General features: G+C 36.1%; 1 protein-coding gene across 5 annotated transcripts in view; it reads left to right on the forward strand.

Moving 5' to 3' along the window:
• Positions 1-14,233, forward strand: part of DGKH (diacylglycerol kinase eta) — a 150,182-nt gene extending 135,949 nt beyond the window's left edge. For 3 of the 5 annotated variants that reach the window (XM_058018734.1, XM_058018736.1, XM_058018737.1), the window contains 5 exons: positions 99-191; positions 4,355-4,474; positions 4,876-4,984; positions 6,368-6,498; positions 12,216-14,233. In XM_058018734.1, coding sequence (XP_057874717.1) covers positions 99-191; positions 4,355-4,474; positions 4,876-4,984; positions 6,368-6,498; positions 12,216-12,305 — 543 coding nt within the window. In that variant the 3' untranslated portion in view covers positions 12,306-14,233. The remainder of the gene's footprint in view (positions 1-98; positions 192-4,354; positions 4,475-4,875; positions 4,985-6,367; positions 6,499-12,215) is intronic. The other 2 variants (XM_058018735.1, XM_058018738.1) reach the window with 1 other exon arrangement.
• The last annotated feature ends 3,489 nt before the right edge of the window (positions 14,234-17,722 follow it).

A 17,722-nucleotide genomic window follows, 5' to 3' on the forward strand; every position in this document is an offset into this window, starting at 1 on the left:
AGGAGAAGGCACTTAAGATCTGTGCTGTAAGGGGAAAGTACTTATTCTCAGTCTGACTTGCATCACTTCAATGAATGTTTATGCTTCTTATTCCCCAGAGCCTTACCAGAAACACTGCCATGGAGATAGCTGTCAATGTGAAAGCCTTACACAATGAAACAGAATCTCTGCTAGTAGGAAGAGTTCCTTTGGTAAGGTCACAAAGCACATGATTTTATTCTTCATTCAGATAATCTGTGATTTATTCTTTGCTGATTTTTGGTAAATTGGTGTCAAAGTGAGGACACACTGCAAGAAGCTCTGCAAGGTCAATAGGAGAAGATTACTCTGCATTTGTGGTTGGATCAGCATGAGTTTTGAAATCTTCTCTTAGACGGGCATCCATCTTGCCTCACCTCAGATAGCTGAGTCATTGTTTGGGCTCTTTTTGTTAAAAGTCAGGGGAGAGAAATAGGTATCCTTGGGAGGCTGATTCACACTCCGCTGTCTTGGAGGCCTATGTTAGAAAGAGATGATTTATCTTCTGGAGATAGAGCATTTAAGAGAAACTCTGGAGAACTATTATGTGACCATCTTCAGAGTTTATGGGGAACCTGGGATGAGAGATGTTTAGACTTAGACAGTCAACTTCTACAGACCTAATCTGGGCAAGGAAGTATCACTCTTGTTCTAATACTTGTCAGGAGTTATTTTATAATCTTTAACTGGTAAGTACTCAGTAAAACCCTTAATGGTACTTGGCATCTTCTTTGGCAAGTGTTTGTGGCTAAAATTATTAAGATTTCTCAACAATTGTATCTGGATGTATAATTAGAAAACTTCTCTACTGACATTATGAAGAGAAGAAAGATGTCGTGTTTTCTATAATGCTCCATTTTTTCATGAAGAAGACACTCAGGAGGAGCAATTACATTTTCTTTGGATTCAAAAGCAGATTCATTACTAGCTCTTTTATATAAGTGTTGTAATTAAAAATGGATATTAATAGGAATATTTTCATTTAGCTGAGTTAGGATGCAGGTCCACATACCATACAAAGAAGTGATAAATCTGTTTTAGAGTAACCAAAAGTAAACATAATCTAAAGGCTAATAATTTCTTAAGTTATAGAAATAGTCAATGATTAGGTTCACATGTTTTATTTTACAGCGTTTTTGAAAGAAAAATTATTTCATTAGATGTTTTTGTCCAAGAAAAGGGAAAAAATACCTGCCGATTTTTTTTTCAAATTGCTATTGCTAATCTCATATATTTTAGATTTAGCTGGGAATTAAAATACAGATTTAAAAAAAAATTAATATTTTTACAAAAGTAATTAGAAGAAAACATTTAAGTTGGTTATGCCATACTAGGACTGGTGAAATTTATCAAGACAGTTTGGAAATAATGTTATTATGGAAACCTTCCCATTGAAACATTACCTTTTCTGCAACAGGTTATGATATCATTGTGTTGTTGGACTGGGCCCTTGTTCAGGCTCCAAAGCTTAATTTGATTCATTTTGCTGTTTCTGAATTTTTGCATGTTGTACTTCTGCTTCTCATTGTGGTTGTGCAAATGTCTTCATGAGGCTACATCAGGCCCTTTTTTAGTAAAAAGGCTGTTTGGAAGGTACCAAGACAATATTCCAGAGGTGTCCATTACGCTCATTTGACATTGTGCTCATTTAGACGAGTATTTCACAGTCACAGTAACGAGACACTCTGGTTAACCTTAATGCCATGTATTTTATAAATGCTGCAGTTGCCTCTATGTTGGTCCCTCATTCTATTAACAGAGAGAGAGATGAAATTTAAGATGTTGCTTAATGCATCAGCACTCCCATCATAAATAAGGATCTTTCTTCTCTGACAACAACAGACATTCTTTCTTTCATATCTTCCTCTAAAGTTTTGGTGTATTCACTTCTCCCACATCCCTCCTTCCTGTGGTCAAAGCTCTTGAGAGCAGTAAACTCATGTCTTTGGTGCTTATACAATTTGGTTTAACCCCAGCCAGCAACTAAACTAGGATGCTTGGTAAGCTGCTTCTTTGGTTGCCATTTACTGGCTATTGACTTTTGCTCTTACAGCTCCTGAGAAAGAGAAAAAACCGTAAATTAACATAAAACAAGTCAGTGGTTCCTTCCACCTCCTGCAAGAACTATGATTAACAAATTCATAGAACAGTAGGTACATTAAATCACAACAAATGGTAAAATACAATCTTTAGTGAGACGATAATAACACAGGATCACAGAATGTTTTGAGGTGGATGTGACCTTAAAGATTTTCCAGTTCCAACTCCTCTGTATGAGCAGGGACATCTTCTATGAGACCAGGCTGCTCAAGATAGGACAATGAAGCTGATTTGTGGAATCTCTCAGAAGCTTATGGCAGGAATACAGTTTGGAAAAAATTAAAAATGCTATATTTTGTCTAGATACTTTCCAATGGCACTGTATCCATTTTTTAATTTTAAAAAGCATTTCCACTCTGGACCCTAGCTCAGTTTTCAAATGCATTAAGGAAAAAGTATGATGGACTGTTTCATTTCAATGGAATAAAGTTATCTAAACTCACTGAAATAAAATACTTTTATATCAAAAATTTAAATAGAGAAAGAAATAAAAAAATCCTTTATTTTTATTTCTTCATTCATAGTCTGAATTTTTGTCTTGGAAATAAGGTATTCCAAGATGTTGTAGGAGGAGAATTTGCCCTGAATTACTGATTCTTTCTATACCAGAATTATTATTTTGGATTTATCTCAGGAGCACCATCAGATGAGCATTTTTTTGTCCCCAGGCAAAATGTTTTCCTCTGAGAATCAAGCAATTAGATCATTACTTGTTGAGGAAGACAGAATTCTTTGCTTCATTCTTTTATAGAAAATAGATGACTTGAGTAATTTCTCAGAAATGAAAACACAAGAAAAGTTGTAACTTCTTAAAGACAAGTGGCTTTTTCCCCATGCTCCAAATTAACTGAACTGTTCAAATGTGGGGGGGGGGGGGGAAAGGTCAAAATAAAGATCAAAATCTGCTTATGGACACACAGAGAAAATAACATAATAACAAAGGGAGCTTATATTTCCAGTATCACTATACCAGACAGTAAGATCTTACTATAGATGATCTCTCCTTTGAAAGATGGGAACATAGGCAGACTACTGAAGCAAAGACATTTTTGTTAGGCAGGATAAATTAATGGGGTTTGTAATTTATCACTAAACTTCAACAATGTCAAAATTTTTTTCCAGCACTAGAGATCCAAGATTTTCTTATAATTCCATTTAAAAAATGCATTCACTCGGATGTAACAGAATTAGATCTTTTCAGAAGGATATTCTGCACTGCTTTTGGACTACTTTTACTTTCTAGAGAGAAACAGATGTTCAGATTGCTTTATTAATGATTCCAAGCAACTTGGTCTAGGATTCAACTCTTTACCTCAAAATGGTGTTTCAGCAATCCCAGATGAGGTCAAAACAGCTTTTGAAGGGATCAGCTGCCTTCCTTACCTCTTCCACATGGGTTCACTCACACAACCGCTTCAGAACAGTTTTCAGTCTGGAGTTTTAAAGAAAACAGGCATCTCTGTGGGGTCCTCAAAGTCTGAATAGAGCCAAATTCACATGCATCGGCAAGTCCCAATGTTTTTACACAGCCACCACTTTCTTTTTCCCTTTGGCCTTTACTGATGTTTTTGTCTTTTTGTCTCCTGCCAAGGAGTTCTTTCCACCCTTAGCCAGAAGCAGTGCCTATTGCTCCCTGTCTCACCTATTTAGAATGGGCAGTGCAGGTATCATATCACCACTGGAAGGCCTTTGGGAATGGAAATCTTCAGCATGATCCATTCATCATACTTGAACATGAGATAGTGATCAACCATCTGAACACATTTGCAAAAAATTACAGAGGTTTATTACCATCTACTCAATTTTTGTAGACCACGTTTCATACAAAGATTTTTCAGCTGCTTACTCTTCTCATCAGGTTTTCTCTTCCTTCTGTTGGTAGTGTCCATTTCTAGTGTGTCCTTGCAGTGGTGTTATCAGATAACTCTGCTCTGTAAAGACTCAGGAGTGCAGTGAAGGACGACAAGGATTGACAACTGTGCCCAACTGCTCTGCACCAAAAGTCTCAGCTGTCTCAGTCATGCCTTTGTGATTGGGACCACACTAAATGTAGTATGAGGGTGGTCTCACACATCTCTCGAGGAAAGTCTAACTTTGGAAGATTATTTGTCTTCACCATTTGTTGACACTCGCCATGAAGTAGTCGTCTGTCTGTGTGTGGCAACAAGATATCTAGACTTAAATGTTAAACCTCATGAAACTGAAAGTCCTGTTTTTCTGGCCTGTTTATAAACAGCAGTTAGAAGCTCCCCATGAAGAACTGTTGTCTGATGCTTTGCACAGTGTGGAAATAGAGTTGAGAAAACTTGCTGAGATTCCTTGGCTTTATTATGTTTTTCAACCAAATGATGATGAGGTAAGTTCGAGTAACACGTTCTGATCTTAACTGAACTTAATTGTCTTTTGATAGGGAAAAGTAAATAACAATTTTTCATGATCTCTTGAGGAACTTTCAGTAGTGTTGCTGGACCGTTTCTGTCTGCTGGGAACAACCTTCTAAGCTTAGTGCCTTTTTTTTGTGTTTTGTTCCCATCTGTGAATGTAAAGGTTTTGATTGATAAATAAATACATGAAACATATATTTTTAATTTATATTTTTAATACAAACATGTATAGAGTTAAATCCTAACATTATTCTTTACAGAAGTAAATTTGATTCTTACTTTTTGAGATTAGCTATAAATTACCATCACAAGCATATAATTTAACAGTTGTTTTCTCTTAATTAAAGGTAACTATGCCTCTTTTCTCATGCAGGATCCCCCTCTGGATTATGCTAAAAGAAACAATAGAAGTACAGTGTTTCGTATAGTGCCAAAGTTTAAAAAAGAAAAAATTCAGAAGCATAAGACCAGCTCTCAGCCTGGTATGTGTTTTGAAATTGCAAGAAAAGTAGTAGCATTTGCAGTAAATGTGATTTTATGGGATTTTTTTGGTAAGAGGTGACAAGACTTACCTAAGACTAAAGTCAAAGTGGAAAGCACCTGAGCTAACTGGCATCTTCAGTAATATAAATATTTCTTTCAGTGCATTTGGAAAGCATTCAGTAGGACCCCAATACTCCCAAGTGAACCAAAGAACTACTGTGAAAATACTTTAAAAGTTTTATCATGCAACAGGATCGGTGTCTTTGCTGGTGGTTACATTTGGTTTACTCAAGCCATACAAGCCATGGGTAAACACATTGTTTCCCTGTGATACTCCAATTCAGGTTTTTCAGGTTAGTTTTAGGTATGACAACTTTTATCACACTGGTATAATTAACCAGTTATTCTTAATTTTTGGTGGGTTATTGGTTCAGTAAGTGAGACAGCTCAAACAAAAAATCATGATAGTCAATACTGTTTTTTTAATTAGAAGTTGAACAAACTCCACCCTCCTCTCTTCCCATTTTTATTCGTGAGCTCACTTCCTTAAGATTATATCCAGGACGTAATCAGTGATTAGATGGTCCTAAAACTGTTTCTATGTCTTTATTCTTTCAATGAACAGTTGATCACAATCTACAAAATCTTGCAGTTGTTGATCAGATCTAAGTTTCAGATTAGACATCAGATTTCTCTTCATTATAAAATGAAGCGATCAGCATTGAATGAAGTTGCAAAATTATAGCAATAAGTAGCATAACTATTTTTTTAATATATGTGGTCTTAATGGGACTAATGTGGGCAACTAACCTTGGAGAACAATGTTTTACAGAGAGCTTCTTAATGGCCTGTGTAACACAGCTTAAAGAGTACTTTTTGTCTTAATTAAGAATACTAGAATCTGTTAATTAAAACTGGACTTGCTTGCTGCCATTGCTATATTTGAGGTACGGTTGCTATTTTAATTTTACATGTTAATTAGTTTTTGAAGGCTTCTCCTCTCCTTGGATGACTACTAATAAATTAATGGCATACAGCAGAACAACATTAGACTTTGCATCACTGATCCTAAGCTGGTTTAATGTGAATTTGTTGGGACATGAGGTTTTAAAGGCTTTACTGAAGAAATTGGAGTAAAGCTGAAAGCATGGCTGCAAAGCAAAGAACCCCAACTTTGTTTAGATACTTTCTTGTGTTAACTGCTAACCTGTAACCTGCATGTAAAAAGGAAATTGTCAGTTTGTGTGGAAAAGACACCTCTAACCTTTCCCTTTGCTAGCACGGCAATTCTACTCTGTTTTCCACTCTCTTTGGCCTAACCTTTGCTTGTGATGCATTTGAGCATGTAGAAATTAAGGGGGTTTTGCTCTTAACTTTGGTAGTTCAAAAATGGGGCACAGATGAAGTTGCTGCTTGGCTGGATCTGCTCAGTTTGGGAGAGTACAAAGAAATCTTCATCAGCCATGACATCCGAGGCTCTGAGCTTTTACATCTGGAAAGGCGAGACCTTAAGGTATTTCCTTTGTGCTACTTTTCTGCTATTGACCATTTTCTTTGACAAAACAACAACCAACTTTTCTTCTTTCCCTGCACTTGTCATTGCTTGTAGCTTGGCTTACACTGTGCAAACATGCAATAAACTAATATGCGCTGTCCTTGGGCCTTTCTGAAGTGCTGACTTGAACTCACAACTAAAAATATCTGTTTTATCCAAAATTTCTTTATTTTTTCCCCCCACTTTATGCAGAATGATACAATGCAGTTTATGTCAGAAGGCATAGGAGAAGCACATTTGATATCTTACTAGCATCTGTGTTAATATAATGTTTTCTTCAAGAGTTCACTGTTTCCATTAAACACGATCAGTACGGATCAGTTGATGGTGGTTATAATTATTTTGAATCTTATCTCCTGCAGGGGCTGATCCGCTCCACATGATTTATTGTGTATATATTGGACATAGTGGGTGTGAGAGAGATAAGCAGCTTAATAAATTGCAGTATTTGACTTACATGGTGTTGGTGTTTGTGTGTCAAAATAGGTTTTCCCATTGGCGACAGACCTCTGATTTTGGCTGTGTAGATTTTTAAAAAAGAGTATTTTATTTCAAAATTGTAAAACCTTTTTCCTCTGAGGTCAGATAGATATATTTTGCAGGGAGAAATGTTATCCAGCAGTTTGAGGCTGTTATTTGAGCTTGCTGGTCCTTTTCAGGAATGACTTAAGTGCATCCATTATATGTAATAGTGGTTATATCTTTGGGGATTCATTAAATTACTTTTTCCAGGAACTTGGTAGTAATGAGTTCTTGGTAATGGGTTTTGCAACTGCTTTTAGCACATAAGAGAGGAAATAGGATATTGTATAAATTGCAAACATTTACATTTAGAGTGCAAGTCATTGTTCTAGCCACAGTGCAGTAGTCTCCAGGTGGAGACAATATTTTCATACAAATGTGTTATTTTATGTAAAGTTTTTTATATCATGTGCAATCCTGATGTTATAAGGGTAGTGCTTGCGTTGTGTGACTGTTGCAATAGAAAGCAGCTGCTGAAAATAGCTGTGTTTGAGATAATCTGTTTGGCTGTTGTGTATTATTTTATTCTTTGGTATTAGATTGCCTAAGCTTCTTTCCATGGAAGTTAAATTCCTTTCTTTCAGGATAGTTTCTGACAGGGAGGGACAGTTTTAGGACAGTCCCTCCCTGCAAAACTTTAGAAATAGAAGACTGTCCAAGCAATCCACCACAGTGTTCCAGTGATGGATGGTGTAACTCTCTGTTCTGAATGAGTGCTGAACAAACTTAAAATTCAGCTGAGAAACTCAGCATCACACAATGCATAGGTTTTCTAAAATGTTAAGAAAATTTAAAAAGTCCAACTTGTTGGAATAAATTATAGTGGGTAAGATCAGTGTTAAACTGGACATGGCTTCTGGCCATGCCTTATTTCTCATGAGTACCAATTTGACTGCATGCCCAGTGGACTGGCACTTAAACCAAGTAAATGTCTGCAGCAGGGTAGTTACCAACCCGTTATCCCTGTTGCTAAGGCTCATGTTGCTTCGGTGTATATAAAATCCCATCACAAATGTCTGTGCCATGAAAAGTCTAAAGGCTTGTCTTAGAGGGCCTGCAGAGAGCCAACTCCTCTATGCAGTGCTGCCTAGAGATGTGTGGGATGAGGAGCTGCTCTACACAAGTTGCCAAAGGCGTGCCCTGAGCCAACCAAAATCTCTCTCCAGAATCGCCCCATGTGCTCGTTAGCAGATGCCGAGAGCTTCCAAATCAGTGCCCTTCATAAGCTAGGCCAGGTTTTTGGCCAGGCAGGGCTTGCACTCTAACAGCACTGAACTTAAATAGCAGAGTTTAGTGCTCATCCTGCTGATTACAGGGTAGGGTCTCTGCAGGGAGCCAATTAAGGATGTCTCAGGCAGCCTGCAGTTTTCTCCAGTGACCTGAATTGGTGTCAAGATGTGTAATGTGCTACTTGGGAAATGAGGAACACGTCACAAGCTGCCCTGTGAATATTTCCTCCCTTTGGCTATCGGGGTGTGCAATGAGCCTTCAGTGCTCTTGCAAGCTACAATCTGTCTGCAGCCTCTCCTCCACTGCAAGGCCTGTGCTTCCTGACAAGCTAAACAAGATCACCATTGATTCATGAGCTCCTAACTCATGTGCAATACATTTACTTCTATTACCTTTCATGTCTGCAGCAGGAAAAATTGCTGCCTGTTTTAATTCTCTGAGCCCACCTTTCTTTTTGTGGTTAAAAGTAGAGATAAAAAGCGGCATGGAGAAGAATTTGATGAAACACTCTTCCTTTGCATGCATCACTGGAACAGATTGATATGCTGACAGAAGAATTGGGCACCTCTAATTGTATTTCTGCAGAGCTTGTGGATCCCATTCTCAGGGAGCTCTGTGTGGCAACTGGCAAATGAAAAACCAGAATACCTCTTTCTACTCAGTCCTTGCAGTAATGATCTTTCTCCAGCCTCTTATGCCTGATTTCATGTAGGGTGATCTTAGAAATTTACACTCATATGATTTTCTTTTGCTTGATGAATAGCTGGGCAGTAAATTGTGTGTTATTCTGCAGAAACTGTAGAAAGAAGGCATAGTTGTGACTTTTTTTTTTAAAAAACCTTATTTAACCTTTATTTTAACCTTTTTAAAATCCTAATTATTTTTTTAATCATGTTCCTATTCAGGCAGCTTAGTCATAATCAGAACTGCAACACATTTAGTATGATGTCTCCTTAAAATTCCAAAGCAATGTTGGTTTCCTTGGAGAAAGGCTTTCCATGCCACAGATCACCTTGCTAAGCAGTGCCGGTCAAACTAAAATCTGTGACAAGGACTGTGACACTTCATCCCTGTGTTTTGCAGTAGCATGTTTTGAAAATTTTTTTTATGGAAAAAGTTTTGTTAGATTTGTTAGATTTCAGACATGCTTTTAACACTGGGGATGCAAGTAGGGTAGATTTCACATTTAGATGATGTTATTATTATTAAGGAGTTCTTACATAAATTGTTTGTTAGTGGTGGTACATTGGCCAAAAACTGTCCAAGAAATGGTACAGTGGTTAGGGAGAGCAGCAGGAGAGGTGATACTGTAGTTCTAAGGCCATATCTGGGAAAAAAGAAAGTCTATTTTTTTTCTTCAGATTCTGGATACAGTTTCTTCTTCAAAACTGTAGTTTAGTCAAATTGAATTTTTGTTAACTAGATATCAATTAGATATGAACAGATTTTGTCTCGTGCACCAATTGCAGAGATATTTGAGGCTCTTGTTCTTTGAATGATGCATGATATGCTGCTGTAGCAGATTCTTTTAGTCCGAGATGAGAAAATTTCAGCAAAATTTTCTGCATAAGCAGTAAACTGAGAATACCAAATAGCATCTAGTGTCATGACTGTATAAATTCTAGTTTCCACCAAACTGAAAACTATTATAAAAGCATTAAAAATGAGGGGTTTTGTTGGGGTTTTCTTCCCTTGGAAGTGTAGCAGAAAGGGGTCCCCAAAATTTTTGATGAGGCACTTGAGACTTGCTGTTGTGATAAGCATTACAGCAACTTCAGCTGGAAAAGAAATAAACCCAAAATCTCTTGCTTCTGAATCAAAGGTGTTGTGAAATGCTTTACAAAGGTTGGTGGGAAGAGTGGCTGAGTTTTTTTGGAATTTCATAATATGTTTCTTCCTTCTGATTTTGAACTCTGGCAGCACCTCACTGTATTGCTTATCCAACAAAAGTTCTACTCATGAAAATATATTTGTTCTGAAGAATTTGTAAGTTCTTAACCTTTAAATTGTGTGGTTTGTTGTGGTTTGGAAAGTATCCTTATGGGTTTTCCCTTATGTAGGGTTTCTTCCACATAGCAACTCGGCTATTTCATTAGTTTCAGTAGTCATGTGTGGCTTTTTTTGATTCACTTGAGAATTAAGTTTGACATAAAAAGGACAATATTACAGAAATGTAAAATTATAAATATTACTGTCATTTTAGGATGAATTTGACTACTACCTACATTAACTATTCTTAAATTAAAAATTAGTACTACATTTGTTTATTAGTAAGATGACTATTAGTGAAAATAAAATAAATTTATGTGATATGGAAAATCATAAGTTTTTTTACAGGTAGTTTGTGAACAGCACTTGCTTTGGGAACTTTTATGAATAAACTGAACTCCTTAATGCTGACACCTTTGTGCCAAAGTCCTGTAAAGGATGACTATCTATTTATAGTGCTGATAGTTTTCAACTGAAGAAACAGCCAAGTATTTTTTCTCTCTAACATAAGCAGAATTCAGTCTTGACTCTCTGAAAGTTAAACCATCTGTTTAATCTTGGCTGTATTACCTTTATAATAAAATCATTCATTCATGCCCATTTTACCACTCCTTTCTTCCAAAATTAGATGCATGCTAACATTTTAAAGTAATATAGAATACAGATTTTTCTGAGGTCTCTGTGGCTGTAGAAATGTAGATAGTCTTTGTGTAGATTACATACAGAATAATATATATGGTTTCATTTTCCACTCTTTATGAGAAAAATTTTTTCAAGATGCCTAATTACAGTCCCTTCTTTTTAATGTCTCTATAATGGAAAAATATTTCTTTTAAAATGAAATTATTTCTCTTTCAGAAAAATGGCAAAACTTTAATTTTTTTTTTTAGTTTTTTAACCATAATCTATTTATGTAAAGTTTATTCTACAAATAACTAGTGTTTGACTCTGCTGATTGCTCAACACCCCTAAAACGTGGTTTTTAAAGACTTTTTCATAGCTGAGTTTTAGAGATAAGGGAAGCAGATTTCCACCAGACTGAGCTGAAAATTCATTAGAGTGGTGGGAGATCATTAGCACAGCTGGGCATCCCATTCTGTTTCTCTGATCATTGGACCAGCCAGAATTGAAAAGGGATGCTGCTAAAGCTATTACTAATACTGGAAGAAGTTTGCTACAAAAAATTCTTGTGTGCAGAGATGGGTCTGGCAACCAATAATAGAAACATTTCAGCTGATGTGAATGATTTAGTGGCTACAAGGAGATTTGTGCTTTTTACATTTCCTTTGGGATATGACTATCATGTTTCTGAGAATTTTTCTTCCAGCTCTCTAATCAGGAACATCCATGCTAGGAGATGTAATCCTTTTGGAATGAAAAACAAAGGCTTACTCTTTCTATTGCTCTCTAAAGGGAAGTTGTCCTACATGCCTGTAGCCATTACACCCACTTTCCCTTGAGAAACTGGGGATATGTGTGTTTGCTGATTAAAGCAGACATCATAGGGCCTCAGATCAAGTGACATTGCTGGACAGAAGTTTCAATCCATCACATTCTACCAAGCATTTGGTTGCTGTGTTAGAGAGGAGGGGGAGATTGTTCTCTTTATTTTGCCAGAAATTGTGAAAGGTGTTTGTATTTATAAGTCAAGCCAAAGATGGTTTTGATGTATATTGAAGTGCCCTGGGTTGTTGCTGTGGCAGGTAAGTAATGTTTTGTCTGCCAGACAGAGAGGGATTTATTGTATGCTCTTTTTGTAAAGCAACTCTTGCTAACACTTCCTGGTTACTGTTGATTGCAGTGAGCACATTTCTAGACATCTGTTGCATGGATAGGTCATAATCGATGGGGTTTCTTTTTCCCATTTTAAAGTAAACTTCCTTCTTTTTTTTCTTCTCTTTTTTTTTCTTTTTCTATTTTTAAATTTTCTGTAGGACCTGGGGATAACGAAAGTGGGTCATATGAAGCGAATTCTCCAGGGAATTAAAGAGCTCAGCAAGAACACCCCTTTGTCTGAAGTGTAATTATGCTGGTGCTTTTCTTAAAGAGAGAAGAGAAAGTTGCTGGAGAAGCAAAGCTGTTGCAGGCTCTTGGCTGTCCTTGTAGTTTATGGAAGAATAAGCACTGGTGTTTGTACAGGCTAGCATCTCTGAATTCTTGTGTGGTGAAGAACTTGCAGCAAGAGTACAAAAGGATTTGTGCCAAAACAAAAAGGAAAAGGTGATATGTTCTGCAAAGATGTTTTCTTGGTGTGCAGATTGGCCAGTTTGGATAAGCCCACTTTGGTAAATCGATCGGTCGATGGTGAACTGCACTGACTGGAAAATATAATCAAGGAATGATTGCTTTGCTTACGTGCAGCTCAGTATGCCTCTCTTTATGCTGCAGCAAGATGCCACTGAACAGCATGAGGTCATCTGGTTTTCCTTCCGAGGCGCAGCTCTGTAAACCCTCGTGTGCAGGAGAGCAGGAAGTCTGGAAGGTTCAACACGTGAGCCTGGCAGTGCCGCAGGTATCCAGCACTCGCTGGCCGTGCAGAAGAGGGGAGAGATACCTCGTGATACCATGAATGCAAACTATAATGCATGGTGTGCCTGCCTGAATTGTCTCCTGTTGCATGACACATCTGATGCTTTAAACACTTGAACAACTTTTTTATCGGTTTGAATGAGATTTAATTTATTGCTACTTGAGTGTCCTTTTTTTTTTTTTCCTCCAGTTTCAGGCACTTTTCTATTCTTCAGTGTTGTGTTATGCCTAAAATGTGTTCTATGGCAAAGGGTGTGTGGGTGTGGAAACTTAGTATTTGTGCCATATTCAGCAGATTATATATGATTGAAACACTGTACAGTTAGATTTTTAAATATATCATGTACAGAAGGTTTATCAGGTAACTAACTTATGAGAATTTTTGAAAGACCGGTACCTCACAAAAACATCAATTGGCTTCCTGCATGGAAAATTATAAAGAATCTTCTCAATGGTGCATTTTAATGTAGTTTTTCAGTTATCTTAAACAGCTGTAGCATATTTGAACTTGTTGGCACTAATGGTTTTATTTATTCTATTGTTCAAAAGCAGGTTTAAATATTAATGAAATTTTCTTAAAGAAAAATTTAATTTTATTTATCATACATAAGAAGATATTTAAAATGTAGCAGCTGATTTGATTTTTGTGGGGTAAACTTTTACTTGTTGTTGATTAGCTATTAATTTAAAAATGCATCTGTGTGCATTTCTTTACAAAGGTATCAATTTGTTTCTTGACAGCACTCCACCATCAGTAGACCATAAAAATGAAAAAACCCAGACTATAAGGTTTTAGGCTATGCATGCTAAGATGAATCACATGCAAGACAGTAATCCATGAGTGTAAACAGGTTAAAAAAATTAAAACCATTTTTGTTTAGATATTGCTCTAGACCAGAGTTTGTAAGGTTATTTACACTTTACTTAAATGAAACAGGTTCATTATTTAACTTCCTGGTTAAGTTTTCACAAAATTATTAATTTAGACGGAAAATAAATTTTAGATATCTACAAAAAAATGCTACCTACCTGTTTGAGACGAGATGACTTTGCACCACCTGCCAGAAAACTGGCACAGAATAGCTCTCTCCTTGCTGTTTCTAGCAATGTGTCATTGTAGCACAAGGAACACTTGACTTTCATTAATCAAGTAGCTTTGATGTTTCCTAAACATTACAGAGTATCTTAATATCTATGTATGTTTTCCTCATGAGCAGCAGAGTTAGGTTTCATTTGGTTTTTACCAAAACTTATTTTCTTGTATAGAGGGGACAATGTCAAGTACTGCATCCTGATTTTGCCCTCCATTTCTCATGCATATGACCGGAGTTGTTCCACGGCAAGTAGATGGGACTCATCCCTTGGAAAGTAAAATCTATTATACTTGTTTTATTGGAGAAAAAAAAAATCAAAATAATCAAAACAGGCTTAATTTTTATCTTATTGTAGTTCCTCGTCTTCTTGCTGCTGTAGGTTCAACAGGCACCACTCTGGGAGTTCTGTGGACATAATGATTATTCTGGTAAACAAACAAAAGTAAAAGGCTATTTTCTATTAGGTTTTGCATACAAAATAAACCAAAATGCATTTGCCAAATGATATGATTTTCAGGCTGTTGTTTGAAAAGCATATGAAAAAAATGGAAAGTTAGGTAAACAATGGAAAGTTTGTTGGTTTTGGTTTTATTTTAATGTACTTGACATTCACCCCTTTAATGACATTCAGGTGACATCTGCAAAGTCTTTGTAAGCTTTATTTCCTTTTCCCTTTGGTTCTCCATAAGCTACACTGTATTTTAACATGTGGCAGCATTTTAGCATATTGACATTATAGTAGTCAACATAGGTAATCTTCTGGTCTATTCAAGGACATAATACATAGCAGAACTTTCTTTGCTTTCCTGATTGTAAGATACAATCTCTTTACAACTCTCAGCCTTGCTGTATGTAATGCATTAAGATGAGCTATGGATCCAGATCTCTTCAAGTCACTGTAGAGGTCTATGCTGAGTATATTAAAAAATGAGGGCTGCTTTTGGGCAGGGAAAATGGGAAAATTTTGTTTGTAACACAGCTTTCTTATGGCACTCCTCAAATTACCTCAGTATAGGACAACTGATCAATGTTCATTTTTCTAAATGACCACCAAAGAATTTAACTTTGATTGTCCTAAGCAGTTTTTTTTAAACATGTGAATAGGAAAAAACAAAACTGTAAGTATCATTAATGCTGTATTTATTAGACGCCCAGGAGAGCAAATTTTATGCAACTCTATGCCTTAGACTAATGTTGGCTGTGAAGTGCAAATGCATCTGACAAGGAGGCTCAAAATATTTTTACAGGGGTTCTCTCTGGAGGTTGTGGATTGTATCTGTGTTTAAGTGATGTGGCTTTTTTAAAGACCTGAACAGTGTTACTCTCTCATGGTTATTCTAAATATTGAGGCTTTTTCCTTAGTGCTGTAAAAGTCCCAGCTCCTAGAACTAAATACATTTTTTTAATGTACTGTATTCTCCCTAATTTAATCCTGCTGTAAAAAGTGCTTCAAAGCACACATCCAAATACCTTAACAAAACCAAGGTAAACACATCCCTAAAAGCAGTTAGCTTTTTAGAAAACAAGATCCTGTGGAGCCTGATTCAACATGCCACGTTTATCAAGACAATCCCTATACAAAGTTTACTGGATTAAATTTTTCCTCCCCAGTCAAAAGCATGCGATTTCTGTGGTCAGTGTCCATTAAAGCCTGAAGGGAGAGCAGAGTAATCTGCATTTTTTTGTAGTGGCTGGTATTCATATAGTTGAAAAGCTCTACACCTCAGAGAGAGGAACACAAGAGCTGCATGTTTTGAAATTGCAGCAGGTTGCTAAATATAAGTTGCTGTTTTGTCATTTTCAAGTAGGATTTTCTTAGTACAGCACTGTATTTGATTGCTGTAGCAACCTCTGATTTAGATCATGCAAGTTTTGCCTTTAAAAAGCCTCATGACTTCTTTTTAGAAACGGAATGAAATCAAGCCAGCTCATAGTTTTAGGTGTTGGGGATGTTCTGCAATAATTCAAAGAAAAGAAGACTCAAAAATCAATTTTTTTTATAAGATGGCAAGGGAAAATTTTCTTTGGTACATTTTTATGTCTCTCCCCTTAAACACTATTCTTTTCTCCTGAGTGTCTCTTTCTTTCAAAGAAAAATGCTTTGAACTTGGAAGAACAGTAAAGTGTAAAGCATATGATCAAAAACCCTCCCAGACTATTTCATTCCAGTATTTCTTGTTTTGGGACTGGAATTAACATGCTTGGTCCTGTAAATAATAAATAGAAAACATTATCTCTCTATCCCTGTCCAAAATAATTAATACTGCAATACTACATCGCTGTAATTCAAAGGAGAGGTGTTGATTTTTTTTTTCATAAATGTTCATTTTATATTTTCCCATGCTTTTTGTAGAGAAATAGATAACCTGCCAGTTTTACTTTTTAATTGAACTTGCTCATGCTATTAATGAAAATTTCATGAAGCCTTGATAATGAACATTACTTCAAAGGTAAAATTATCAGTGTTTTTCAATGCATGTGGTTTCATTTCAGGAACACTGGCAGGAGACCTTTTTCACATGTAATGGAAAAATAATATATAAAGCAAATATGAGAGAATGTTCCATAGTCCTACTTTAAAAACAGTTGTAATAATATATTTGCAAGACAAAACCCCCTATGGTGATTCCATTTTGCTTGATGCTTCCTGCTAATGATTGCATTGGTAGTGTTTACAGCTATTTCTGCAGTGCTCTCTGTGTCCCCCTAAATATTAAGTTCTTGGCTATGAGTTCAACAGTTCTGGTAATTAATAATTAGCAGTGCAAAAAGTATTTGTGAAAGATAAAGTCACAAGGAATGTATCTCATTCAGGATAACTGAGCTGGCGCAATTTGTTTAGCTTACAACCAGAAAATCATCTTTTCACTTGTAGAGTAAGTGAGAGCCACAGAAAATAAAATTAAAGAAGTAATTTTGAATTTATTTTTTCACCCCAATAACTTAAGTACCTCTCAACTGCAGCATCCTGTATACATTTATAACACAGGTTATCCTGTATTTTTTATTCTGTTTTCATGGATTTTATGTTTTGTGGTATGATTTTCATATCATCAAGTTTTGATGCTGCTTATTCTAACTGCAAGGATTTAATGTTTGCAAGAACTGTACATGACTGTATTGCTGTCTTAAGGAACAAGTTTTTGATGACTTGAGGAAGCTGAGGAGTTTGGACAGGATTTAAGCTTTGGACAGGACTTAAAATATCTCTGCTTTCTCTTCAGAGATGAATAGTAGCATCAGCAGAAATGATAAAGCATCATTTGGTAATTATCAATATAAATTCTTTACTGGTTGTATAAATTTCTGTATTTATATCTAGAGTATAATGTGGAATGGATCTTTTTTACAAAAAGAAAAAAAAATTTCTAGTTGTTTTCTTCTACTGCTGCATTAGTAGAACTTGCATTTCATAGCTCTGTTAAGTGTTAGCTTACATACTTGAAATGATTGTTTCTGCCATACAGAAGACCAGTGTGTTTCTCAGAAATTATAATCCATTTGGAAGCCATCTGGAGACATTGAGAGGACTATTTCTGTAGCCAGTTGGAGCTAATACCAAAATTCATAGCAACTTCTTTAGGCTTAATAGTGATCACCCTCAGTACTTTACCTGAAAAAAAAATTTTTGAAAGGTTTGTGGATTTTTTCAGTGCATAGAATTAATCTTAAAACATCATCCCTTTGTTATATGTAAATTAAAAAATATTAGTGTTGTTAACACTTTTGCAAAGAAGCAGTGTGCTGATGAATACATACCCAAGAGTGTTCCTGGACAAATTTTAATCAATTTAGCTGTAGTGTATCACCTTCAGAAC

The sequence above is a fragment of the Melospiza georgiana genome, chromosome 2 (assembly GCF_028018845.1).
Source record: "Melospiza georgiana isolate bMelGeo1 chromosome 2, bMelGeo1.pri, whole genome shotgun sequence".
NCBI lineage: Eukaryota > Metazoa > Chordata > Aves > Passeriformes > Passerellidae > Melospiza > Melospiza georgiana.